At 48.4% G+C, this 27831-nt stretch overlaps 1 protein-coding gene across 3 annotated transcripts; it reads right to left on the reverse strand.

Moving 5' to 3' along the window:
* Window positions 1–833: 833 nt before the first annotated feature.
* Window positions 834–27597, reverse strand: BTBD2 (BTB domain containing 2). 3 transcript variants are annotated; one of them, XR_011136422.1, is made up of 9 exons: window positions 26995–27597; window positions 19486–19605; window positions 15893–16049; window positions 11826–11931; window positions 10806–11003; window positions 7766–7914; window positions 5884–5971; window positions 4455–4601; window positions 834–3865 (listed from the first exon to the last, which is right to left on the reverse strand). XR_011136422.1 is itself a non-coding variant. In XM_068920256.1 (9 exons), the coding sequence occupies exons 1-9, from the start codon at window positions 27582–27584 to the stop codon at window positions 3704–3706; spliced, it is 1761 nt and encodes a 586-aa protein (XP_068776357.1). In that variant the 5' UTR covers window positions 27585–27597; the 3' UTR covers window positions 834–3703. The 3 variants fall into 3 exon arrangements, 2 of the variants coding, with proteins under 2 accessions (XP_068776357.1, XP_068776358.1); XM_068920256.1 differs by having other exon boundaries at window positions 7722–7914; XM_068920257.1 differs by lacking the exon at window positions 10806–11003 and having other exon boundaries at window positions 7722–7914.
* Between the last annotated feature and the right edge of the window lie 234 nt (window positions 27598–27831).

A 27831-nucleotide genomic window follows, 5' to 3' on the forward strand; every position in this document is an offset into this window, starting at 1 on the left:
AGAGCTTTAGCCGGCTGCTCTTGTGCCCACAGGAAGAAAAGGGATGGCCGGCTCCCTCCCGCCACACAAGATGCGGTGAGAGCCATGGGACCTCGCGCCTCCCCGAGACCGGCACCAGCGCAGGACAGCTGAAGCACCAAGGTTAGGCCAAAGCTCAGGAGGTAAAATGGCAGAGCAGCAGCGAGGGTGACAGGGGTCTCTGCTCCCTGCGGGTTTATCCAGGCCGACGAAGGAGGGGTTTCGCCCATGCAGCGTTCAGGAGGAGCTCGGAGAGCGAGGGCTGGCTGGAAGCTCCCTGCAACCTCCGCAGCAGCGGCCACACCAGGGGATCCCATTCACCAGCCAGCTCCGATACGGCGGCTTTGTCCCCACTGCTCGGCCGATACACGCCAGGGCGTCGCTGAAAGGCCCTTTGCTCCCTCGTCGCAGCGCTGCCACCTGTGATTCACGGCAGGGGGACCTGCATCCCGCTCCTGAAGACGGGAGCGGGTGAACAGCCCCTTCGCCCCAAAGCAAGGGCCAGCTGACAGCAAGGTACCTGCTTTCAAATAACCAGCCTGACCCCTAAAGGACAGGGCGGCTTTCAGTGGGTGTTTCATCCGCCCAAACCTTCAATCCAGATTAAACAATTTTGGTCTTAACATGACAGCCTAAAACTGATGCAGACCTGGAGGGGGTATCATACACGCTCAGCACCTCCAGCTCTTCTGCCCGGAGAAACACCGGCGCCACAGCGTTGTGTCGTTCCCCCGACACTGCTGGGCTTCCCAGCAAGTCGCTCCCTGCCTTCCTCACAGGACCTCCAGGAGCCCGGGCTCAAATCATGGAGAAACTTTGTAAAGACAACCCAAATGTCTTTATTGATTTCCTATTTACAAATCACAAAGCTGGCCAAAAGCAGAGTGTGAACACTGAACAAGAGCATTGGATACATTCATCAATATAGCACGGGAGTCGAGACAGTCCCAGCTCTGCTTGGAAGGTGACGTGATACAACAGGATATCTCATACTTTTGGAAACAGGCATGTCCAACAATGAATTACATTCATCTATCTACAAAAGCCAGAATTGCATCAAACTGCATAAAGCCGTAAGAGCAGAAGTTGCTTAGACATAGTTCAGAGGTTTAACTCCTCTCCCTCCCGGCTCCCCTGCCAGGACAAGCTATGAGACCTACCTTGTGGCTTGAAAGCAGGAAAGGTGGCTTTGGGGAAAGAATCCGCATAACAAAATAGTAGTAAAAAACAGAGGCTTTGAGGGAAGATCCAGCAAGGACATGCCTACCTCAGCTGATCTAGGTTACACCAGGCCTACTCTCAAGTCCTGCTATTTCCATTGCCAAGTGCACAGCTTGGCTTCTTCCATATTCCAATTATTTCCACTATTGCCACCTATGTGCAGAAATGCCAAGAGGTGCTACATCCACAGCAGACAACCTCTGCAGACCCCAGCGCATTTCTCTGGCACTACAAGCAAGTTCCCACAACCTTTGACAAGCCAAGGCGGAGAGGCAGCAGTGCGGGAGCAGGCTCAGCAGGGGCAGCTATGTACATCCCAACAGGAGGCAGCTTCCCTCACGGAGGAAGGAGTGTCTCCGTTCTGCTAATCCATTTCACAACACTGTTTGCATTGCACAGAGTCAGGTTCAATAACTAAGTCATGGACCCATCTTTTTTTTTTTTTCTTTTTCTTTTTTGTTTAGTACTGGCCATATTAAAAACATCCTACCTTGAAGCAGGCTTACAATATACACATCTTACAATGTCTTCCTAGAGAACGTAACACACTATTGACATCTCTAATAGCTACTGATTACTAGGTGCAAGGTGTTCCTGACAGTATTACTGCTGCGTGGTTGATGAGGAGATACCCAGCCAGCCACAGATCAAGGACAGAGCCCAATCCAGAGGGAGGAAGAGGAGGAGATACCATTTCCCTAATCAGTTAGTAGGCACTAAGCCATCTGCATCAGTAAAGGATAACCAGGTCTCAGCTTCTAGCATCTAAATAAGGTGGCAATTGCTGCCCGGTAAGCTACGACGACTCTTTAGTGTGCTCAGAAGGTTTTCAAAAGCGAACCTCAGCTTTCAGGCAGCACCATACCACGCCAGCGAGCCCCACGCGGATTTCTGAAGGCCCTGGCCACTATGCCAAAAGGTTCATTATTTCATTAGAGCATCCTCTGCAGAGGAGGGGGGAGGAATTAGTCTCGGGGTCTTCATCAGGGGAGAGCGACACAAGGAAAAGCCACCCACCTCCTACCCAGCAGGACAGTGTTACCTACTCGCTAAAATCGTACCTGCATGTGCGGAAAAGCAACCAGTTCTGAACAGGTAAGAAGGAGGCTTTGCTATTATCCAACTAACCAACCCAAAGCCAGGTTATATTTGTAAATATGGTATCTTCCTCCTGAGCCTGTCCAAACAGCCGGACTGTGCAAACGTACACAGGCAAACAGAAAAAAAAAATCTTTAATGTTTTCCTTAACTCTTTCATAAATCCTCATCCATCTGCTGCATTATTAGGTAACAGGCAGTTGCACACACTGAGCCTCTTCCTACTTTGCATCAGGGCAGCAATGCTCTGAAGCAGCCTAGGAGTGGGTTAGCAATGCACAGAAATGAAACGAAGACAAAAAAAAAAAGAGAAAATGCATTGAAACGTGCATGAAAACAGCAGCAATACACAGGAACACAGGGACCAGGTGAGGCAAGTTCCCTTGCTTGCGTCAACCAACAACCCCCACCACTACCTCAGAACAAAGGAGTTGATTAGCACAGTAACAACTGGTGTGGGTTTCCTGCTGCTAAACGCTGCATGGGGGGGGCGGGTTTCTTGAGTATCACCCATCATTTTAGATGCGATACAAAGTTCTAAAGAAGCACCACCAGGATCAAGCGTGGCAGCCTGCACACGGCTAAGGAGAGCGCCCTGCCAGGCCAGAGCCAGAGCCGCTGCCCCCTCCTAGCTCTGCGCAGAGCCGTCGGCCATCCACAGGGAAGGTCAGTTAGCTGTCGTCAAAGGATTGTCACAAATTAGTGAGAATAGCATGAAAACACTGCAGTCTCTTTAGAGGCGCTCTAGTTCTGAGGTCTCCCTCAAGATCGTGTAGTGCTGAAACAGCAAAGCCTCAGTGAAAAAGGCCACTTTCTGTAACTTTTTGAAGGCGGCTGCACAGGCTTTGGCTGGCGACAGGGAACATGCCAGGCATGGTCTGGCCGAGCCCTGCCATCACAGCGGTGCTGCTGGACTGACGTGGCCAACCGTCTCACCTCGACTGCTGAGCTAGAGCAGAAGAGGATGGGCAATGCAGCCCCCGACTGTGTCTTTTTGCAGGAGTATCTCCTCACAGCAAGTCTAACCACAACCAGAGCCACTTGTTTCCATGCTTCTGACTGGTGGAAAAGCATCTACATTCATTACAGTCAAAAAAAAAAATGCATGTTCTTAGTTAGGGTTAATCAGTAAGGTGAAAAATGACTAGCCACAGACAATCTACAAATGATACTGGTAAACCAGTTAATCTGGTATGTGATAGCAGCAGAATCACTAGCACAAGGCAAAACAAGAGCTTTGAAATGATTTTACTGAGACCTTTGGCTAGTGTGGCTCCAATTGGTGTGGTCAAACTCAGCCAGAAATTTAGTTTGGAAGGTCACGGGGAAGAGAACAGGAAAGTCCAGAGCCAACTCTGCAGCTGCACTATGTATAGAAGATGATCTCTGGAATTTGTCCATCCTCCACAGAAGTGCCGTTGTTATTCCCAGCCGCGTAACAGAACGTAAAGCAGGTCTTGGCTCCTGTTGTTGGTGATTCATGGATGACTTTGCGCAGTCCTTTGGTTCCATAGTGGGAATCTGGACCCTGCGTTGATTATAGGAAACAGGAAGAACAGATCAAGACAAGGATCACAGCCCAGCCGAACCTCAGGGCCTGGGTACCCTCCGGAAGGTCTGGCCTCACAACCTGACCTGAAGCAAAGGGCTCTGGCGAGCTCAATGCCTCCCCTTTTCTGTCCGGTTCTTGCACCTGAGGTATTTTGAACAAAGTTCTCGTCTCTATCAGATTTTACCGCTATATTTAACCAGATCTCAAGAGCTACATATCAACTTTTTTAAGCCAGTGCAGGCAGGTTCTGGACTACACACTCACAACACTGGCAGCTTAACTGTATACAAAGAAAAAAAAACAAACACACCATCAATTCACCATCAATGTAGCCTGTTAATTACTGTATGCTTGTAGACAAGTTAAAAACTAACTCTGCACGCTGATGGTGAACATTCACGTTGCACCACCACAGCGGAAGGACTACAGAGTGAACCCTTGAGATTATACCACAGGATGAGAGAACTGCATAGCAAGAACTATGTTGCCCTGAAGGGACCAAAGAAACCTGCTTTCATCTGTCTCCATAAACTTCTCTTCTATCCGTGCCACCTCAGTACGATACCTTTAGAGTAGCACATGCTGTATAGTTGACGTTGGGTAAAATCTCAACGGGCTCTTTGAACATGACTCGGAAAGTGTTTGATGATCCGTCACAGCTGAACCCTGTGTCGTTCTGCCCCAGGACTGTGTTACTGTCCGTGTGGATGATCTGTAAGAAAAATGTTAACTTTTAATCTGTAAAGTTAAGCTGAGCGCTGCTTTACATATATTGGACCTGGCACCAGTACAGGTGTATCCCCACAGTCTCAGAGCCCTGCTGCAACTGTACTATCCCCATTGCTTATGTCTGAGCACTATGATCAACTGAACGATGGGCCCAGGCCCCAGATAACCCAGGACATTTCCTCTTTATGCTGAAGCTGGACAGAGGACTGCAGATGGACGTTCTTGCTTAGATCTTCACTTGTCTTTCGCCTCCAAGGGTTCACAGGCATCAGAAAGAGGCCCCTCACAATTAAGGAAGAAATACTGACAGACTGCACTCGTCTCCTCAGCAGTGTTGTCTCAAGGGAATTTTCTTGGAGAAGCTTCAAGTGATCCGGACTCAGGTTGCATACGTGCATCCAGAGAACAACATGCATGGGATTTTCATAAGCCGCTCATTAAGTGATCCAGTCTTTGAAATATCTCTCAATGGACTTCAGAAAACTTTGTCAACAAACAGGCTCTGTAAGCCCTACTCATCATCTCTAACACGGACACTGACTACATGAGGCTGCACACATGCGCTAGACAGGCCCAGCACACATATAGCAACTGTATTTTTCTCTTCCCTTCTCTTGACACATCCACTTGTTGAATCTTGATTACTGCATTTGTACAGATTGCAGCAAAAGACAGTCCAAATACAATTGCAACATCCAACCGTTGCTGAAGCACCTGCAGGGCAGAGTCGGCCTAGCCTGCTCTGCATGGGAAAGCATGCACAGTGTCTTCTCAAACTAAATTATAACTCTCCGAAACGTATTTCCAAAGGCAGTGAACAGACTTGGGGAGATACTGCACTGACATGCCATGAAAGTTTGCATAAAATCATGACTGAAATAATCTCTCTTATCCCCAGGGCCCCATCTGGCCCACACTACATGTGCCAGCCACCCAATCTATAAAATAAATAGAGTTCCTTCTAAGTTAAGATGTTGTTGAATATAATATAATAATATAAAGAAAAAACTTCTTCACTGTGAGGGTGACAGAGCATTGGAACAGGTTGCCCAGAGAGGTAGTGGAGTCTCCTTCGCTGGAGATATTCAAAACCCATCTGGATGTGATCCTGGGCAATCTGCTCTAGAGGACCCTGCTTGAGCAGGGAGGTTGGACTAGGTGATCTCCAGAGGTCCCATCCAACCTAAACGATTCTGTGATTCAATAAAACGTGTAAAATGGTCCCTACAGCAGCAAATACGCTTAATGTAGTAAAGACAAAATACCTGTATATTTACTTGGTAATCCGTTGGCCCATGTATGGATCCGTATAATCCAAACCCAACTACAAATATCCTTTTGTTTACTGAGAACCTGCAGGAACAAATCAGGAAAGTCAGACCAACTTGCCACTTCTGTACTGTTTAAGTACAAGGAAGATGCACAAATATCTGCACTCGCTTTAATTTTGTATCTATGACTTAATCAAACACGTATTGCAGTTTTAAGAATAAGGCTTACTAGTAACTAAATCCTTTACAGAAATCTTAATCTGTAAGTTTACACCTTTGACTGTCCTAATGGGCTGGCAGTAATTTTGTTTGCTAGTTTAAAATACAAAGCCACATCATCCCATCCATCAAATTTCAGAATCCAGGCTTGGAAAGCACCTCAAGGTTATGGTACAAGTTTAGCATCCAAAAACACCAGCCAGGCCAAGGCAGGGTAGCCTGCAGAGCATGGACTAGTGCCCACTCCCATGTCAGCAGCAGTCCTTCCAGCGAAGTAACAGCAGAGACCACTTAAAGTATCACCATTAGATACTTCCCAGCTGAGCACTGGAAGAAAATTGCTAACGTGCTTCTGAGTATTTGTTGGATATTGCTGCAGCGCAGCAGCTAGGCGCCCTCAAGATTTTCCCATGGAGAAAATAACATTTCAATAGCTCCTGAATGTAAGAATCCCTGCTGCCTAAGGCAGCAAGGGAAAGGCTATTCACCCCAACTGCCCCCCTACAGCTCTGTCTTCTTCGGTAGCAGAAAGTCTTGGTGCCTGCCAAACTGCCAACATTATTTCTTCACCTGTCCACCAACTCTTTCAGTCCTGCACATTTCAAACACAAACATCTGTAGCCGGCTAAAAGCCAATGTTCTGAGAACAGCATAAAATATTCAGTGTTGAAACTAAACACAAGCTTTGCTAAAGATAAACCCTGATGCTGTCAGCAGCTGAACTTAAAAATCAAATACAAGCTCCAAAAGGTCTCCAAATGTTAGATCTCAGAGCAGTGAACATTTGGAGCTAGCAGCTTTCCCAATTACAATCTTCAGTAAGGGAATGAAAGGCCCAGAAGATCCAACTGACAGCTCTGTCACAACGCAAGAAAACCCCTGATGAGAAGACTTAAGATTTTTAAAGTACTTTACCAATGTGGGCCCTCTTTCCACCCAAGATAAAAAAAAAAAGAATCTAGAAATAACCAAGGCTTTCTGAGTACTTCCCATCTTGCTCTAACCACTTGGCCACACAACACTTGCAAACCACCATTTGCCACACCAACCTCCACTTCTGTCACCGTTACCAGGCTTTGCTGTTTCTCCACAAGCTTAGGTCTAAAGAAACTAGATGCTAGCAGAAAAGCAGGGGCAGCAAGCATTTAATCCTAAGACCTCCCCCAAAACTAGCAAGATTATAAGGGCTTCAACGAGCCACGTTTACACTTTTAATTGTGCAAACTGATGGAGCACGGGTTAGTCAACACACACAGACACGGGAGAAAGCCACAAGCTGCCTGGTGACTCCAACTGCTAAGTGCCCATCGGCTGCAGGAAGCCGTTAGAAAAGGAGAGGGATAATCCACCGAGAGGGTTGTGCACCTGGGCCAGGCTCACTGCAAACCCTTGCCAACATCCAAGCAAAGAGGCAGCCTGCAGTGCAGAGAGGCTCAAGGCTTAACACAGCCGGGGATGCTTTTGCCCAGCCAAACGCTTCCCCTTCACGGTTCACACCAGGGTTTCTACAGCACGAGTCATCTAGCACGTAACCTGGCAGGTTTAGGCCTAGGGTAAGCTCAAAGCTCAGTAAACACGAATCTATCGGCAGCAGAATTAGCAGTGAAGCTGACCTTATCCTGTCACTAGTCCCACTGTACCCCCAGCGGCTCTCCACCTGCTGGAAACGGCTGATGCTGCACTCCTTCCCTCGCAGGCAGCAGCGCGGTCGGTCGATGAACTCCACCCGCGGCTTGGGGTTCACGGTGAAGTGGAGAAAGAGGCTCACCACTTCGCGGTCCGTGAGGATTCCCGACTGCGCGGGCCCTGCGGAGCAACACGGAAACAGCGACGCCGTCAGCCTTGGGAAAAAAAAATCAGACCGGAGCCTTTCGAGATTTACACATGGAGGCAAGCTTGACTTGCCGATAGGAGCAGGTCAAAACCTATACCACAAATGGGATCCCACCGGGGTTTAATTTCCTGATGCCCCGGACAGAAACAGGTCACCTGCCTTTTGTTTGCACTGCAGTTGACAACTTCAGAGCCTCTGTGCAGAGTACAGACATGAAATAGCAACTAAGTGCACAGCTCCACGGGGCTGAAATGCAGTTGACTATAAGGACTGGTTTAAGAACTAAAACATTCAGCTAATCCTTCCTCAGGATATGGTGAGACACAGGGATTTTCATACATCTACACTGGTATTTTGTAACCTGACTGTTAAGACATCATGCAATCCCATGAGGGATAGTGGGAAGCAATGGCACCTGGAGTATTTTTCAGCTAAGACAAAGATGGTTCAGCTCATGCCCTGCTTTGACTCCCTTCCCAGGGCATTTAATCCCTGCTTTGTTTTTTTTTTTAAATAGCTTCTTTACCTGCTATTGTAGAACCTAAGAAAAAATGCTAGCGATTCTAGCAAGAGTTGAAACACGTTCTCATCTTTGCTCTGGTAATTAGGTATTTCTTCTGACGTGCTGCTAAACTCAAGCTTCGGAAACTTCTCCAAATATTTTCAAAAGCGGAACTGGGTAAAAACTAGTCAATATCTCAATTACTTTGGCAAATAGTTCAAAACTGCTCTGCTCCTCCATTTGCAAGAGGCCTCTAATGCAAGGAACATGAGTGGATATTGGAAAAACAGCAGCACTGTTGCACTCTAATGTGGGAAGCAAATTCCTGCCTTCTTTTTGGTACAGTATGACTTACAGTTGGTTAAATTTGGCAATATTTTAAAACTGTGCCCATTTGCACACTCCTGAAAGGCAGGCATAACACGGTCCAAGATTGTAATGGGTACAGATGAAAGAATTTAAGAAAGTAGACTGCTAACAGATGAATGAGCTTTAGAGATACTTAGCTCAACAAAAATTAACTGACATTGAGCGTGTCTAAACTTATCCTGCGTTGCTGCAATTCAATTCTCAAATGTTTCAAACTATTTGCTCCGAGGGAAAGGGAGTGACACATTTGCCAGTTACAACGTCTTCATGCAAATCTCTGCATCCAAAACGCTGGTAAAAGCCTGTGAAATCCTTTTTTTTGTTGTTTTGGTAGAGGGGGTAAGGAGCAGTAGGTGCCTTCTCTTACCTCTGCTGTGGTTAGCAAAGGAGTCAGCGTCTGCCCAGAAACGTTAAAGGACAAAGCTGAAGCAACACCAAGGCACCCCCTTGCTTACACAGCAGCTGACCACTGCAACCATCCTGGTTTGGGGTTTTGGAGTTTCTTTGTGTTGGAGCGGAGGGAGAAAGTTTAAGAATTTCTCTCAAGGCCAGAAGACTGGTCAAAGATCCAAATCAAACAAGCAGCTGTTACAGACAGTAAGGGGAGGGGGCACAACCACATCCCCAACTCAAAAGCTTCAACCTAACTATGCCAAAATTAACACCTCCCTTCGAGTGAGGTTCCTGTGTACGAGATCTGAAGGGAGGGTTGAAAGAAATGGGATCTACACAAAAAAAGCAAAGCTCAGTATACACGCACTACTTCCTGACTGCATTAACGCTATCCAGAAGAAGGATGCCCTCTTTAATTAAGCTAGACGTTAAAAGCCTATAATCTGCTGCAAAGGTGCTGTTTGGCGTGATACGCCACGAGGGAACGAAACACACTGATGTTTTCACCTGTGCCAACATAAAGGGAAGTTACTCCGCATGGATGAACAGATCCTCCATCTCCTTGACCAAGCCATTTTTGACGAGATTCATGTCCCGTGCCCAGTCGCCGCTGCGACAGGCGAAATAAAAAAATGGAGGCCAAGTTTTAAGCATATATTTTTTACTCCTTACTAATACCCCTCTTCTAATTTTCTAATTTTAGAAAGCTGCACATTAACTTTCGGTGAGCTGACACCACCGCTGTTTGAAGAAGCGATTTGTAAAGGGAACAGTGTCATTGACCCTTTTTGCTTGTTTGTACAAATAACTGCAGCCTATAACAAGTTTCAGTTTTCACACCAGCTCCACAGTTTCTTTTCATATGAAAAACATTTGTTGATTGCCAGCTCTCAGTCCCTGGAGATTCACCAGAATACGATGTCAAAAATAACAGGTAATGAAAACAAAACCAAAAAATCTCTAGTCAAACTGTGAAACAATCTAGGCATCTTTTTAGATCAAGATCTTAATGCAAATGTGGAAAAAATGCTTTGAGACACAGACTAAACACCACCAACCCTTCAGCTCAAAGGACAGAGAGTTTCTTCTGTTCTGGGACTCTGCTCTGAACAGCATCAGCAAGAGGACACCACCGCCACCGGATTACAGGCAACAGCAAATAGGGTGGGGAAGAAACACTCTCATTTCTCTTTGGGAGCAGACTACAATCAATGAGAGTTAGTTGCAACTCCATTAGCTTTGCATAGTTTAAATGTTTGAAACGGTTAAGGGGGGAAGCAGGTATACCCCAGCTTAGATCTCCGCTCTTAGCTGCATGAGAAAGCAACCATCTAAAAATACTACGAGTACGGTTGGGTATGATGCTCTTTGCTCCTATCTGATGGAGGACCACAGCCTCTAAAACAAGAGTAAGCAACCACAGATGAAAACAGCATTTACACAGTATATTTTCTAGGTCAGCGGGAACTGGGGGGAAGGAGATCTCAAATTTAAATCACTATAGAATACACAGAGAAAATCCACTTTCATGTACTTGATCCTCTGTAGTTCAGAGGAAGCAAAGACCAGGGCTCGCAGAAATGCCTTTTGTTCAGTTACCTGCTGCAAACTCCTCAATAGTCATCAATGGGAAGCGGATAAGAGAAAGTGCTTTGCCCAGTACTTTCCGCTTGTTCTCTGGAATCACCTGAAGTTGCTGCCGTTGACATTCAGCCTCCGACCAGCGAACCACTGCATTAAACAAACGAACCTCCCGGATCCCCAAGGTATCCCTCTCCAGCACTGCAACCAGGGTGTCTGCAAGGCAGGACGGACAGTGACAACTTTAGGCACTAACCCAAATGACCTGAGTTCACCTAGCCAAAAGTACCTTATGTGCAGCCAAGGCAAGTAAAGGAAAAGCAATTCAAAAAACAGCATGCTCCCAAACGTGCTGCCTGCAACCTGCCAGGCCACAAGGAAGATGTATCTGCGTGTTCCATAAGCAAGTAAATCACTGGAACGGCAAACAGTGCCCGCTTCTTTGGTATGTTAATGGAAGTGAATTCAGGAGAATTCATTCAGTAGAATGAATTGCAACTTAGCTGATGTCAAATTTGGACAAAGCAAGCAGCACGAAAGCCAGAAGGTTACCCATGCCTTACTTCCACAGGCCATCTCATTAGGAGAAGGGTTAACATCTGAAAATTTTAATGTTTATTAACTATGCCCAGCAAGTTTGGCTATGGCATATGATAATTAAAATACCCAGTTCTTGCTTCCAAAAACACAACACCTTTTAAACTCCAAAACCTGACAAAGACACAGGGAACAACGCCAACTCTACAAAAGAGTGCAAGTTACACCCACCCAAAACCTGCCAACATCAACAGGAGAAACGGGCTTTGTATCATGCCCAGAAAAATCAAGTTGTACCAAAGTAAGCAGATTCCAGAATATTTCTGCAAACGAGCAGGCTCTTTTGCCTTGTCTCTAGCTACTTAATGCCAGGGACTGTTCGTTCAATAGATTGCTCCAGAACAGCAAAGCCACGAAAGAAAAGTGCCAAGTATTAACCTGTAAGAATGTAGGAGTCCAGCTTGTTATGAAAGCCTGTAGCAAGGAACAAAAAAAGCTTACCCAGATCAATGTCTGTAAACCCCTCCGCATTGATGGCATCTGATGTGTTCTTGTCTATGTTCTCTAGGCAAAGGCTGGCCAGCTGGGGCTCATCAAAAAGTCTTGCCTAGTAATGAAGCAGCAATCATTAACACAAAAGGTATTATAAGTTGAGTTTACACTAAATAAGGATCCTCCCTTCTTCTCCCCAAGCCATCTTCATTAACTTTGCCTGGCTGCGTCATTAATTCATTTGGCTGCAGCAAGCCTTTCACAAGCAGTTAAGCATGACAAGGCAAACACTAGAAAAATCAGGATCTGGCATCAGTTCTGTTTTAGCTGTACATGTCTTCAGGCACGTCTTTGTTTTAACATCACATCAGCTAACTTGACTATAGCGCTAGAGAGCACTCCATCAATCGTGTCTGCTGAACACGGGTAATTTTTACTCTGGCATTTTTAGATTCAGAAGAAAGCTTAGCCCAATGACTCCAGGCCCGCTCGCTCTATGGCCTATTCTGCAAGAATACAGGCACGCTGATTGCATGCATTAGTTAAGCTCCATAACAGGCGTTCTGCCCACATCCCAGGGAGACGCACAAAACCCCACGGGGTACAGCTTGCTTAGTGCATTTGCATGTTTTGCACAGGAACATCTACTCTGATCCAATTACCTTACAGAAATTCCACCGAAAATAGGGTACTAGTCCAGTCAAACAAAACCTGCACACAGCTTGGAGAGTCACTCAGAATTTCTCCGCCCAACAGAAGTACAGTCATAACAGTTTCATTACTATCCCAGATCCCCCAGGACCACCGGGGTATGTTACCATCCCTATGCCTAGTATAAGCAGAAAGAGGTTTTTTTCAGAGCCACACAGACACATGGGAACATAGAGAAGCCACTCAGACAATTTCCTATTTTTGATGCTTTGTCTTTGCTATTTAGGAAGTGACTGTCTTAACACCACACCTAACACGACAATGCCACAATACCTTGGGACTTGAACTCACTACCACAGCCGATGTTTAAAAATCGTGGTTTGGGCTGGGAATTCAGTCACTCATGGAGGCTAGCACTCTTGGACTTCTTCTGCCTCACAGTTGTCCACAGTCTGTAGAGTATAGCAGGGCCCATCTTGAACACTGAGACCTCGAGCGCAAGGAACTAAAACAGCTCTCAGTTTTTGCGTGGACTAAGGAAGCTACAGCAGTAAAATCACCTGCTCCTGGCGCTGGAGGCTGCCAACGCCCTGCCCTCTTGGCATCTAAGAGCTGTGACTGATTCAGACTTTGTTACTGTAGTAGTTCTCTTTTGACACACGAAGGGCTTATGTTACACTCGGAGGGTTCTCCCCAGAGTGGCTTTAGGCAAGCTATTATTCCTTTGTTGATCCAAGTGACATTTGCATGTATATCTGGCACAAAAGAGCATCACGCTTCACTATGTGGCACACACAATCAGGAAAACTGTTTGCCGCTTATGTTTCTGCCAGAGATCAGCTTGAAACACTGTGAAGGTCACATTTGCTAGACCAGCAGGACTCAGCAGGGATGCATGCAAACGGAGTTTGGGATCTTAGGCCATATGATCAGCTGTCCACAGTCTTGAGCATGTTGGGAAACATTTCATACAAGATGCATCCCAGATCTTGAGCCTATAACTGACACCACAAAATGTTGGACTTGATTTTTAGTAAGAGCAAAACCAGAGTATGGTCTTCACACTGAAGGACCAGAACCGTCAGCATTTCAAGAACAGATTCATGAGGTGACGTGCCTTTTGCAGCCAGTCACTGAGATCCAGACATGTTTCTCAAGGAATTCCAGCCTCAAACTGTTTAAAGACTTGGTATGTTGTGATAATGAAGAGCAAAAAAAGAAAAAAACTAGATATGAATCATTAGTGATAATCAATCATAGTGCATAAGCCACAGACTAATTTCATGGAGCAAAAGGAACCAGGAAAGCCTGTCTCCATCTGGCATTTTAGCTGCCTAGTGCACTGACAATTAAGACAGATTGTCAGGTAGTATCTTGTGTCTGCTATCTGAAAAAATAGGACCTCTTCTTTTGCCCAACAAGGACCTCTGTGACTTGTAAGGAAGTCACCATGAACCTATATGTTACTAGGTCAAAGCTGTGAAGTCAGGTTGCAGAGATGCACCACGCCACAAAATCTCTGCATGAGGAATACCATCAGAAAGCTTATTCCTCTAGTTCTTGTGAGGTGATGATGAACATAAGATGCCTCTTGGCAAACTGGAATCTATGGGAAAGATCTCATTTGGAGAATAGCTCCTGATCTTTCAGATTTCAGGCTGCTGAATCCAAAGAACAAAAGAGTTGCAGCCAAGGAGTTACAATTGCCCTACCATGAATCAGATGGGAGCACAGATCTGGCTACCATCATCCAAGCAAGAATCTTTGAGTCTTGAGTCTTCTGAATCTTTCCCAGGGAAGGGGAATATGATTCCCCCCATGTAGCAAAGACTGCCTCACCTATTTATGGGATGTGGAAAAGAGGCAAGTTAAAAAAACAAAAAAAAAAAAAAGACGTATGAAGAGAGATATGGTATTTTACATTAGGCATTGGACATTTAATGCAGCAAGAGCTGAATCCCAGCAGTGAAGACTATGTCTACAAGGTCAATTTAAAGTGGAACCACTTTAAGTACTTGATACAAATATTTAAACCCAAATAAAATTCCCAGTTTAATCACAGCAAAGCAGCAAAGAGCTCAGCAGTAACTGCTTCAGGCTAAAACTGCTTCAAACTCTACAAGAAAACTGCTGGTGTAGACACTGCCACCGATGCAGCAACTACAGTCACAGTCTGAAAGACGTGCACTTGTGACAAGGAGGAAGACAGTTAGCACCACTAGCTGCCATCAGTCGACACAGTCAAATTCCTACAGTCAGACTATCCAAACGTGCTGGTTCCCAAGTTGGAGTGGCTGTGAAGATTCTTCTACAAGGACTTCAACATCAGAAATCGTGGGAGCTTTCCTGAGCTCGCTAATAAGAAATTTTCTTTCAAAGCTAGTCAAAAATATGTCCATCCCTTCAAGGAAGAGAACTTGCACATACAACGTCTGTTTGTTTCTTGCCCTAGACCACCAAGAAAGGGTGACCTTGGCAACAGCTAGACACACTGCTGCACACAGATGATTGCAGGGCTACAGCTTGCAATCATTGATACGTCATCAGCTGTTACCAGAGAGGGCCTAGGCAAGACTGGATCTCCAGGTAAGAAAAGATGGGGCTAAGAACAGAGGAGGACAGCAATGCCAATTTTAATCAACTTGTGGGCAGAGTGAGATCTTCTCCAAAAATACACAGAAGCTGTAAAGTAACACCAGCTTTCAGTACGGTGCTTACAGGAGTCAAAGGAAAGAATGGAGGAATTCAACCCTCATAGATGAGATCAGGAAGGAGGGCACAAGGACACCCAGTCAACCTCACACAGACTCAAGAAACACGACTACACTAAGACACCAGATTCGTATGCCTTCCGTACAGTGGGAAGGTGAGCTGGAACAGGCTGAGTAAGAGATCTCTTTGTTACATGTACCAAGTTGCAATCATTTCCTCTCCTCAGAAAAACAGGCCAAAGTAGTCACAAAAAAGTTGCATTTTTTCTTTCTCATTTCGGGGAAACTCTATTGTAAAAAGCCCTTCAAGAAGGGCCGACCAGCTAGCTGCAGCAGACTTTGCACAAAGAAAGCTTATTCCACCAATCCTGGATCTGAACAAGTGAAAAATCCTCTCATGTCACTTTTCTTCTTGGCAAATGCATTTTTCCATCCTGCTAATTGCTTCCCCAGCTCACATTCTGCAAGGAATAGCCTGCCACACTGAAACAAAAAGCAGTTCTGAAACGGCAGCAACATTTGCTGTATGTTGTTGTTCTTTATAAGAACCTGCTCATCAGCACAAGGCTCCTGAGGGGAAGAATTCAAAACACACTACACTCAGAACCGCTCCGCTTCGGATGATCAATTCTTTCATAACATTCAGAATACTTCTATTTTTCTGTTCTGATGGACCTTGCTCAAGGGATTTAATGCAAACAGTCGCAAACTCACCTGTGTTAACAGCATGAACGCATTGTCTGCTCGGAGGTTTTTTTTTAGAAACTCCACACAATGAGCTTCAAGGGCTGGAACGGCATATTTTTTAGCTGTGTAAAGTGTTGTCATAACAGTCTCTGGTCCAATCTGAACTTCGTCTGAATAAAGAAATCTGAAAGCGTGCAAACAAACATTGAGTCTTGTGTAGCTGGTAAGATAAAAAGAGGAATCAGTGTAAAACAAAAAAACAAAAACCACCCTGGAAATTCATAAAAGCCATGTGCTACTGGCCATCATCCTGGCCCTGTTTCTTATATTTGAGAGCAGAAACAGTCTTCATACCCTTTCCACTGACTCTGGTTTATCATGGAGACATTGTTTTTATCTTGTCAAAGGATAACTCTTAATGAATGAAGATTATAGATTACTTTATCAGATGTTTCATCTCTCTAGCATCCCACATCCAACGAGTTGCTTAGCCTGCCACTTATGCTAGACTAGAACAAAAGCTAAACTTAGTCTAAATTTTAAACTTAGCATCTGGCTGTTCAGTTAGACTAAACACTGAGAAAAATTCAATCTAGTCTGACTACTTAGAAGAGAAGTTCCATTCTAAATACTAATTCAAAAGTGATGAGAAGCGCTCAAACGTATACATCCACTGCAGACGGCGAGAGATGCTTTATCCACAGCCCACTTTCCCTTACCTCTCCACTTTATGTAGTGGAGTCTCCATTTCTTTATACGGATGTTAAAGTACAGCATGCAACATAATACAAAGAAATAGTTAATTGCAATGAAAAACAAGGACTGCCATGCTGCTAGCAAAGCATCAGACTTCACTGTTTGGCCAAAACAAGGAAGTACATTCATACCACATGGAAAAACAAAGGTCTTCACAGGAAGCCTAACTGAACCTCCTCATACCCAAGCACGCTGATTAGAGACAACAGGAACTGACAGACTGAATTCTGTAAAAGCAGCCACACATTTGATATTAGTCCTAATTCCAGGCCGAGTTTTTGTTTACTGTTTTTCCCTTAACCAGTCAAGCATTTGCCAATTGGGATCTGGAAGTTACTAAACAGGCACTGAGTGCAGAGATGCAATACCAAGTCTGTTAATAGGGATTGGCATTCCTCTTCGACGGGAGATTTCGAAAACTCCAGCAATTTCTTCTCCTGCGTTTCTCCAAAGGCCTCAGGGGGCACAATAACACTTTGTGTTGCAGCTGTCCCTGGAGGCTTCATGCAGCAAGGGGGCTCTTTCTACAAGCACACAAGGCAGCATTCCTGTCTGCAGGGTCTCGCTGCAGAGCAGCAATAGAGCTCCTGCTCCTCTAGTTACAGAGAGGGTCAGGATGTAACTCAGAGAAGCATAAACAGAGGGATTCAGAGGAAGGGGAGCGCTCTCATGGCTGTTGAAAGCAGGCTTTTGTGTTGCTCTAGAGCATCTGTTAATAACAGCCTCAAGCCACAGGCTCATGAATGTATTTTGCCCACATCCCTTCATCAGTCCTATTTTCACTAAGGAATCCTTTCTATTGCAAGATTAAAAGAACACAGTTGCTTTAAAAACAACCAGTTCTATTTACTGCAATGACTACGGTAGTAGTTATTTTTACCATAGTCCAGACAGCGTATGCTAACGGGGATAACACAGAGATGCTCAAAATGTGAAAAAGTGTAGCATTAATTTAAAAGGAGAGTTAGACTGTAGCCCCAGACAACCAAAAAGCTCCTTGGATTACCAGGAAAAAAAAAAAAAGAGAAAAACGAAAAATCCCTATGCAGTTACAGTAGACCTATTAAAGGCCACTAGCCCACAAACACAATTAGAATCGAGTTCCAGAAGGGACCTTCTGCCGAACGATTGGCGGTTTCTTCCTTGAGAAAGGAAGAGTCTCTCCTGATCCTACAGCATTAGGTCATGGTCTGGACCAAATCCAGAGACATATGCAAGTATCAGCTTCCATTTCAGATCAGCATTTGGAGCGACTGTTTTTACTCCATGAACGCTCATACCAAGTACTTGGTAAGCTTCCTACTGGAACGCAGCACCCAAACTTCCTTTGGCACATTTAAGCTTTGAGCATTTTAAAAGCGTCAGTTCCACTTTAGATTTCAGCGTGTAAGATATCACTGGGCCACATGCAAAACTACCTTAGAGCAACTGCAAGCCTTAGAATCACCATAATCCACATATCATTTATTCTATGGAAAATATAAACATTTCTGTTGAAAACAACTGAGACTGATCACTGTAATCTCTTCAGATGATGGTTCTCTTCCAAGATCATATTGCTCTTTTTATACTGCTGCTGAGACTGGGGGAAAAAAAAATCTCATTTTGCCTCTAATTCACTCACTATTTTAACATGACTCCGTTTTAAGGATAGAGGCTAACTCCAGACTCCAGTGAGATCTAACTGGCTGATAAAGTCATATGCCAGTTAGAGGGATTCCCCATGTGCCGGTGTCTGATTTAAAATGAGCCAAAGGGGTGGGGGTTAGGGGTTCCCTGTTAGTTCTGGCCTCTTGTTCTAGGAAAGATCAATTTAAAAAATCTTTTAAGATAGCACCGTCATGACCAAAGCACTTTTTGAAGACAAAGCAAAAAGTGTGCCAAAGCTATATATAGTCACCGTTCCCAATACGAAGCAAGCGGGGAACGTGTCAAGAGCAAGAGACTGGAAACCCCTGGAAGTAGGTTACAGAAATCCTATTGAAACAGGACAATGACTCTTCAGTGCACATTCAGGATTGCTGCTGGATGTTATATGGCACCAGCTGAGCTTAAACAAATCGGTCAATAGGATGTTACAGCCCCTTCCTCCTCCTTCCCCCTAGCATGCAGGCTTACAGCACATTGACTACTGCCTGCTAGTCACGACTGTGCGCACTCTTATTCCGAGGTAAATTCAAAAACGGCTCTATGAAAGAGGAATAGAATGTGTACAAGAGTAGGTACCAGGCAGAAGAGCTGACACCCATTTCCTACCCTTGCTTACCTGTTGTAACTTGCTCACATGCCCATAACCTAAATGAGCTCCAAGTATTTGTAATTTATAGAGCATTAAGAGGCTTACCTTTCCCCCCACTTCTGTTAAAGAGCATTAGGATCAAATCAAACCACTTCATGAGAGAGAATTTATGGGACTCTGCCTAAACAGTCAAAGTACCAATTTAACTACAGAAGCTAGCATGCCAACTTATTCCAATTTCTAATCAGAACACCTCCGTAGCGCTGCATTTGCATGATATAACTGTACAACGTATAAGCATATAACATATTTACAAAATACAACTATGCAGTTTAGTTTTGTCCATATTGGAGAGTATCAGCAGGAGGGCACATTCATTCAGCTATTGCTAAACCAAGATGTGAAGTGAATCAGATATTTTTGTGCAATAGATGTACATTTCCCCAGGAAAAGAGGGATTTAATCCTAGCATTTAAATGAGCTTGAACAGATCAACAAAGAGGCATTTTATTAAGAAACTTAAAGATCTCCACCTCACAAAATGGTTCACTGCTTTCACTGAAAATACCCCTGTCTACAATAAATCTGTTCATTCCTGTTATGCTGTACAAGAAAAGATACTTACTTTAGCAAAGCTAGGAAGGCAGCAGGCTCCACATCAGGCAGCTCAATCTCCGTTGAAGTTGTGGCCATTCCACCATTAAACATTGCATCAAAGACTGCGCTTCCCACAGCTAACACAAACCTAACGTTTAAAAAAAAAAAAAGTGTTAAACCACATTCACTTAAAAATAAAAAAAAAAATCCCAGTCTAGTTCCTGTTACCAACGCCACCCCCAGGGAAAGAATATCATCCATAGGACTACAGCAAAAATGTTTTGCAATAGAAGGGAGTGTCAGGCTTTCCTTTTATTTACTGCAAGTTACCAAAGCTGCCAACAGCTTCATGTTGAAGCCTCATCCCAGTATACAACATCATCGTGGCTCCCCAAAGATAGATTTTGTGCCTCGTGGAACAGAACATCTGCAGCTGCTTTACAAAGTCCTCGTATGAGCCTATGACCCTTTACCAGATTGAGAAAATAAGATACAAAGCAGTTAAAGAATTCAAGCTCTACCAATGCATAGAGCCCAAGTCTCGGCCCAAACTCTCCCAGTCAAATACAGAAAATACCTACAGAAAACTTGCCACTACGCATTTCCCATCCTTGCCCCCCTCTCCTAAACAGTGCACACTTAGGACGAAATCCTTGATTACAGCAGAGCAAGGACTCAAAACATATAGACTGCTTTAACGCCAGAAGCATCGCCTTGGAGTCAAGGACACGAGCATCTCCTGAAACCTCCAGCTGCAGGAGCTGCATCAGCCCAGCGTGGGCACATGCCACCCTTTCGACACATACCGCTGTCTCCTTTCACTTTCTTCAGGCAAAGCCTGCTGCTAGCTTCGCCTAGAAAGCGGGTTACACTTCATTTGAAGCAACTAGCACCTTTAGGTGCACACAAAACCTCTGCACGCTGCTGTGAGTTTACACGGCAATTAAGAGAGAAAGGCATGTCATCAGCCTCGAAGAAATAGGAAGCAAGAATTCCCTCACACCAGGTTCGAGGCTGAAAATAATCTTTCAGTGTTCCCATGTAAACAAGACGATTTCTCTCGCTGATAAACACCAACTCCTATTTTAGGAGGAGAGATAGATCTGTGCTGCCGACAGGCCTGCTGCACCTGCCTTACACCTTAGAAAAGCAGTTTTGAGAATCGTCACTGTTGGAAAACTCAGTGAGGAGTTTTTCCCCGTGAAAGCATTTTGGTTCCTGCTGGCCATGAGCAAACAGCTCCCGGCAGTTACATACAGCTAAGGTGACTACAGTCACACTGCAGCAAGCTTTGCTTGACCTGATGAGCGTGGGGAAACGGGGGAGACGAGACTGCAGAAGCGATCACTGCAACCGCGTCTCCGACCAATTATGAAAAGGGAAGAGCTGGAAAACGCTGGGGCCAGCACTGCAGCAGTTTGAAGCACGCTCGGATGGAGAGAGGCATCAAGAACTGTGGGCAGAAAACCATACGTGACAAGCAGCACGAGAGAAAAAACTCGCGTTCTCCAACTCTATGGAAAAGTCTATTGCTACAGGAAAGTTTCAGCTGGATTTTATTGCAGTAGGAAATTAATTCAAAGGGAATATTTACCTACAGAAACTTTTCTTTTCATTAAAATTTGTCATATTCTCACTTTTTCCTCTGCTCCCATTCAGAGGAGGCCTTCTACCAACACAATAGAGCAAAGCGTCATAGACGTGCCAGGCTCGTCTGCCGCAACAGACTATTTGGCTGACAAAATGGTTTTCATTGTTTCTAATCGGTTAAGAGAGCTAGGAGCACACCACAGTGTTTTGTTTTGTTTTTTTTTAAAAAAAAAAAAAGGATGCACATGCATATTTCTATCAACCAACTCTGGAGAGAAATTTCAAGAACAAATAAAAGAAAAGCTGCTTCACAATCCTAGAGTTGCCAGATGAAACAAGAATCCTTCTTCACACAAAAGCAGGGATGCTGGCAAGGCAGGCGTGGGCTATTTGCTACTAAAATTAACTTAAATTAACTACACTCTTTTTCAAACTCATGGCCAGCACAGCATGCACCCTCAATTAGGGAACGAGGGGAGAGTCTTCAGAAGTGATTTGAAAAGGATGCTCTCTCCTCCCAACCCCAAGGAACACTGCCCAGATAATTCTCCAAAAGGGGAACGCAGACACCCTGCGCCCACTGTAGCGACCCATCTTTGTCAGAGGAAGAATTCAAACATCAAGGGCTATTTTCAAACCACAGTACGGTGGCCAAAACAAAGTAAACTCCTGAAACGAGCAGAAGCCAAGTTAAAGGACTAAAGGGCCCAGAGCTGATCATCTTCACTCCCTCCGCACGTGTAAGAATAAAAGTATACTCTGACTCTCAGCAATAGAAGAGTCACAGGACCTCAGAGGAGGTTAATAATTTGATTTGTCTAGGATCCAAAGTTGACTCTGCAGGCATTCATTAAGCTTCTGGAAGCCTACAAGAAAATTTGTCTTTTATTACATTATTTATAGCTTCTTACCCTCCAGTTCTACACTGCTTCCCTGTTCACCTTGGTATCTCCACCTGTCACCTAGTTTAGTTTGTATACCCAACAGTCCTGCTCTGTTTCCAGGCACTACATTAGTACCAGTAATAAAATAAACCCCTCGAGAACCCCGACTGTCCCGTCACCACGTATCACCTCCCCGCTCCATCCATTCCGCTGCAGAAAAATCTTAAAATATCTGTGTTTCCAACGAGCTGACAAAGGAGCACAGCAACACCTGACATGCTGGAGCTCTGTGAAACCGCTGGTGACGAGAAGCTAATGAACCATCTCCTCCCACTACAAGGACCTGAGACACCAGGTGAAACTAGGAGAAGGCAGGTCCCAAAACCCCAAGGAGGAGCTGCTCACACACGATACAGCTCCCAGAGCCGAGCGGATGGACACCCTGCCACGCGACACCGTAGGCGCTCCAAGTTCACGCACATCCAGGAAAAGATAGGACGAGCTCAGAAAAGAGGCGGCTGCAAACAGCTGCCAAAAAACCTTCTCAGTCTCTGAGCTGCAAATCTCAGGGGCTGAAATACATTCAGGGGTGCATTGCCACGTGCTTGTCCTGTTCCTTTACTTCCATTGCGGGCCACGTTTTTTGTCTGATTAATAAGTTTAATTATCTCATCTATGCAGCGTCGGGTAGATGAGGTTGAGATTACGCTAATCTCACTGGTTGCATCAAGCACAATATCAATCTGGAAAGAGACACAAAAAAACCCCCCAACTTCCGTCTTACTGTTGGGCCTAATCAATACATCGAGCACGGCCACGTTAATATCATGCAGCTTCTTGACAGCCTGCTCAATCTGGTGTTTGTTAGCCTTGATATCAAAAACATAGGGCTGTTCTACTTCTTCGTGGCTGATTTGGCAGCCAGAGGGAACGAGCTAACAGCATAAAGATCAAGCTCGTTCTGGGGTACATGAGCTGTTTCTGCAGGCTTTAGGGCCTTCCGAACGTGGGCAACGCCTGAACTTCTCAGGGCTGTGATGTTTTCCAGGCACTTGGCAAAATGAACCTTTTGTCCAACCTAATAGAGACACTCTTACTTTTTCTCTCCAAATAGCGCCTTCTTAGACAAAATGAAAGTTTGCTCTTGGTTGCTAAGCGACATAGCTGATGTCTGTTTCTACATCTATGGCTTTATATGAACTGATGAACTCGTCAAACTCACCTTAATATATAGCTGACTGTATCATTCTCTCTGAAACTGCTCGCCCACATCATTGCCATGCCTGGATAACATCACCTGTGCTCTAGGATCAGCCAGCATATGTGTCACTTAACACCTTGAAACTGCAAATACACCATCCCCGCTCTGCTCTTTCTTGGAGCGGCCCAAAGAGAGAGGAGCTGCGCTACCACATCCAGCTCTCGTAGGACTGCAACCCTCGGATTATTTGCGCTAAACAGGGTAACGCCAAACCTGACGATTTCTAACGCACCACATGACCATATCAAATACTACAAGTTCGAGGCTCATTAAGAAGAGCTTGCGGACCATTTCTCAAGGCACTAACAGCTGCTGCTCAAGGCCCCTAGTTAGGGTATTCTCTTGTCGCCGCTCTTTATACCTGCTCTGGTCTGAAAATTAACGCAATAAAAATCAGAGTGTAGAAATACTTACCTGTTAATTGGGCACGATTTCAGACACCTAGTATCAAAGCACGAGCAGGAGCCCTTGCAAACAGGCTGGTGCAATACAGCGCCTCTCAAATTAAACTCATGGTTACTTTGCACCTCAATTCCAGCACAAAATATCTGCTGCTGTCAGGCTGCTGCAGGAGAGCTGAGCACAGAAGGGGTCTGGGTGGTTTTATTTTAAGCCCTCTGCTTCCAAAATAACCACAGTACTTCATGAATCATCAGGATATCCCAAATGTAATATCACAAAGGCAAGTTTGACTAAAATCTATATAATCCATAACCAGGATGTCACAGTATGACACACACTATTCTATCTTCAACGCCCAGGGTACCAGATGGATTTCAGAGCAATTAAGTAGCGTTTCACTTTGGGGCTATTTTCTTTTTTTAAGCTTCATTTATTTTCCACTTATTTCGGGGCTGAACGTTGCTCCTCCCCACCTAGTGAGCCTAGTTCTCAGGACAGCAGTGAACTTACTCAAACGCTAATTATGCTTCAAATCATAAAAGAACTAAACCAGCATCCTTAACACCAAAACAGACCAAAACGACTGGGTTATAATTCAAAGGAGCTGCCCCAAGAAGCAGCCTCGTGTCAGTTAGCCAGGTCAGCTCTGCGTTATCCAGGTGGAGGCAGTTTCCAACTCTTCAGCAAGCAACCAGTTCAGAACTGCAAATTCCTAAATGGCAGCTTGGCCTTAAATATTAACCCAGAGTAGCCAGCTCATGTTCGGATGTCCTTCTCACTACAACACTTTTCGAAGTGCGGTTTTTGTGGTACAGTGCTGGTGTGACTACCCCCCAAAACACAGGCCTTCAGCAAAGACTCACTACTGATTAAAACCCAATTTCTGCCATTCCACCACAACACGTGCTTTCTCTAATCGTTACTCTTTCCCTTCTGCCCCAACGCACACACCGATCCCTGTGTCCTTTGACGAGGGCCAAACAATCTTGGAGAACGTTCTTCCTCTCCACCGCCACCCGTAAAAACAAGGACTGCTTCCGAGGGAAACCTACGGATTTGTTTTTTCCTGCTGTGCTTCTGCTGGCTGCTCAGCCAACACACCTCGGTCACACCTACCCTTCAGGGAAAACACTGCGCGACTGGAAGTCAGACCCTGCCACACGATTTGGGAAGCCTAATAAGAAACATTAAGTCAAATCTGAGGGTTTGGAGAGATTTGATGCAACAACAGCCGACCAACCCAGAAAGCAGAGTCACCCCTAAGCACGTCCACACCATTAGGACCACGTCAAAGACTAAACCACAGCTCTGGATCGCCGCGGACCCGGTGATCCCTGCTCCATCCATCCCTGCCAGACCGGGTCTCCGAGGCGTCGGAGGCCATGGTTTTGCAGAGCGGAGACGGGCCTGGCTATCACGTTACCGCTGGGGCGCGCACCCTCCGGTTAGCGGCTCGCAACAACAGATAAAACACAGAGCAAAGTTACCTGATCTCTATTTTTGCTTTCGGGAGGGGAGAGAAGCCCAACCCCTGTCAAACCCCAGCAGTAGCCGATGGCACATCACCCCCCAGAAGGCATCGGGGAGCCACAGCAATCCCCGATCCCTGTCCCGCAGCAGAGCCCGTGCCTCCCGCCAGCTCCGGCCCCCCGCTCTCTTTCGCAAGCCACGCTCCTCCTCAGCATCCAGCCAGGCCCACAGGGCCAGGAAGGCACCCGTCACCCCACGCCCGGCTGGGCCTCCCTGGGGCACCCCAAAGCATCTGCACAGTGCCTGGCTGAGGCGCCCGGAGGATGCTCCCTCCTGCCCCCCCCATAGGCTCAGATGCCTGGGTCCCAGCCCCACGGCACCCCAAAAGCCTGTACCCTCCCCACCTCCTCCTTCCCCTGGCCAGGCTCAGTTGCCTGGGTCCCTAGGCACCCTAAAGGCCTGTACCCCCCCACCTTTCCCCCCCCCCCAGCCAGGCTTGGGCACCTGAGTCCCTGGGCACCCCAAAGGCCTGTACAACCCCCTCCAGCCACCCCCAGCCAAGCTCGGATGCCTGAGTCCCTGGGCACCCCAAAGGACAGGACTCCCCCCCCCAACCAGCCTCCGACACCCGGGTCCCCAGCACCCCAAAGGCCTGTACCACCCCCCCTCCCCGGCCAGCCTCCGACACCTGGGTCCCCGGCACCCCAAAGGCCTGTACCACCCCCCCTCCCCGGCCAGCCTCCGACACCCGGGTCCCCGGCACCCCAAAGGCCTGTACCACCCCCCCTCCCTGGCCAGGCTCAGACACCCGGGTCCCCAGCACCCCAAAGGCCTGTACCACCCCCCCTCCCCGGCCAGCCTCCGACACCCGGGTCCCCGGCACCCCAAAGGCCTGTACCCCCCCCCCCGGCCAGCCTCCGACACCCGGGTCCCCGGCACCCCAAAGGCCTGTACCCCCCCTCCCCGGCCAGCCTCCGACACCCGGGTCCCCAGCACCCCAAAGGCCTGTACCCCCCCCCCGGCCAGCCTCCGACACCCGGGTCCCCGGCACCCCAAAGGCCTGTACCACCCCCCCTCCCCGGCCAGCCTCCGACACCCGGGTCCCCGGCACCCCAAAGGCCTGTACCCCCCCCCGGCCAGGCTCCGACACCCGGGTCCCCGGCACCCCAAAGGCCTGCACCCCCCCTCCCCGGCCAGCCTCCGACACCCGGGTCCCCGGCACCCCAAAGGCCTGTACCACCCCCCCTCCCCGGCCAGCCTCCGACACCCGGGTCCCCGGCACCCCAAAGGCCTGTACCACCCCCCCTCCCCGGCCAGCCTCCGACACCCGGGTCCCCGGCACCCCAAAGGCCTGCACCCCCCCTCCCCGGCCAGCCTCCGACACCCGGGTCCCCGGCACCCCAAAGGCCTGCACCCCCCCTCCCCGGCCAGCCTCCGACACCCGGGTCCCCAGCACCCCAAAGGCCTGCACCCCCCCTCCCCGGCCAGCCTCCGACACCCGGGTCCCCGGCACCCCAAAGGCCTGTACCACCCCCCCTCCCTGGCCAGGCTCAGACACCCGGGTCCCCAGCACCCCAAAGGCCTGTACCACCCCCCCTCCCCGGCCAGCCTCCGACACCCGGGTCCCCGGCACCCCAAAGGCCTGCACCCCCCCTCCCCGGCCAGCCTCCGACACCCGGGTCCCCGGCACCCCAAAGGCCTGTACCACCCCCCCCCCCGGCCAGCCTCCGACACCCGGGTCCCCGGCACCCCAAAGGCCTGCACCCCCCCTCCCGGGTCAGGCTCCGACACCCGGGTCCCCGGGCCCGCGGCCCCGCCGCAGCCCCCCCGCTGCCCGCAGCGCCCACGCGGGGCCGGGCGGGAGGCCTCCCCCGCTGCCCTGCCCGCCCCGCCGGCTCGGCCGCCGGGGCCCCCGGCGCGCGGTGCCCACCTGTGGGCCGGGATGCGCTGCGACCCGCGGCCCTTGCCCACCAGGAAGTGCACGTCGCTGAGCACCTCGTTGTTGAAGAGGAAGGCGAAGCGCTCCTGCACCGTGGGCTTCGTCGCCTGCCAGTTATAGACGGGCTCCCGCTGCAGCGCCCCGCCGGGGCCGCCCGCCCCGCCGGCCCCCCCGGCCGCCGCCGCCGCCGCCGCCGCCGCCGGGCCCCCCGCGCCGCCGCCGCCCGCCGCCGGGTTGGCGGCCCCGCACTGGTTGTAGGTGAGGCCGGGCGGCGAGGAGGGGGCGCCGTTGGTGCAGGCGGCGGCGGCGGCGCCGTTGCCCGGCGGCGGCGGCGGCGGCTGCGGGCAGGAGGAGGAGAGGCCCCCGGGGCCCCCGCCGCTCCCACCGGCCGCCATCTTGTGCGGCGGAGGCGCAGCAGCGGGCGGCGCGGGGCGGCGCTGCAGCAGCAGCAGCACCAGGAGCGGCGGCGGGCGGGACACGGCGGCGGCGGGCAGCAGGAGGGGGGCGGCGGCGATGGCGGCGGGGCGGGCGGCGCCGCGGCTGCTGCTGTGGATGCAGAGAGCCGGGCAGCAGCGGCGCATGGGGCTCGGCGCGGCGCCGCCGCCGGCCGGGCCAGGGGAGGGAGGGGAGGGGAGGGAGCGGCGGCGGCGGCGGGAGGGGAGGCGAGGGGAGGGGAGGGGAGGGGCGGCGGCGGGAGGGGAGGGGCGGCGGCGGGAGGGGCGGCGGCGGCGGCGGCAGGGGCGGTGGCGGCGGCGGCGGGAGGGGAGGGGAGGGAAGGGGCGGCGGCGGCGGCGGCGGTGGCAGCGGCGGTGGCAGCGGCGGGCGGGG

This window comes from Struthio camelus, chromosome 26 (assembly GCF_040807025.1).
Source record: "Struthio camelus isolate bStrCam1 chromosome 26, bStrCam1.hap1, whole genome shotgun sequence".
NCBI lineage: Eukaryota > Metazoa > Chordata > Aves > Struthioniformes > Struthionidae > Struthio > Struthio camelus.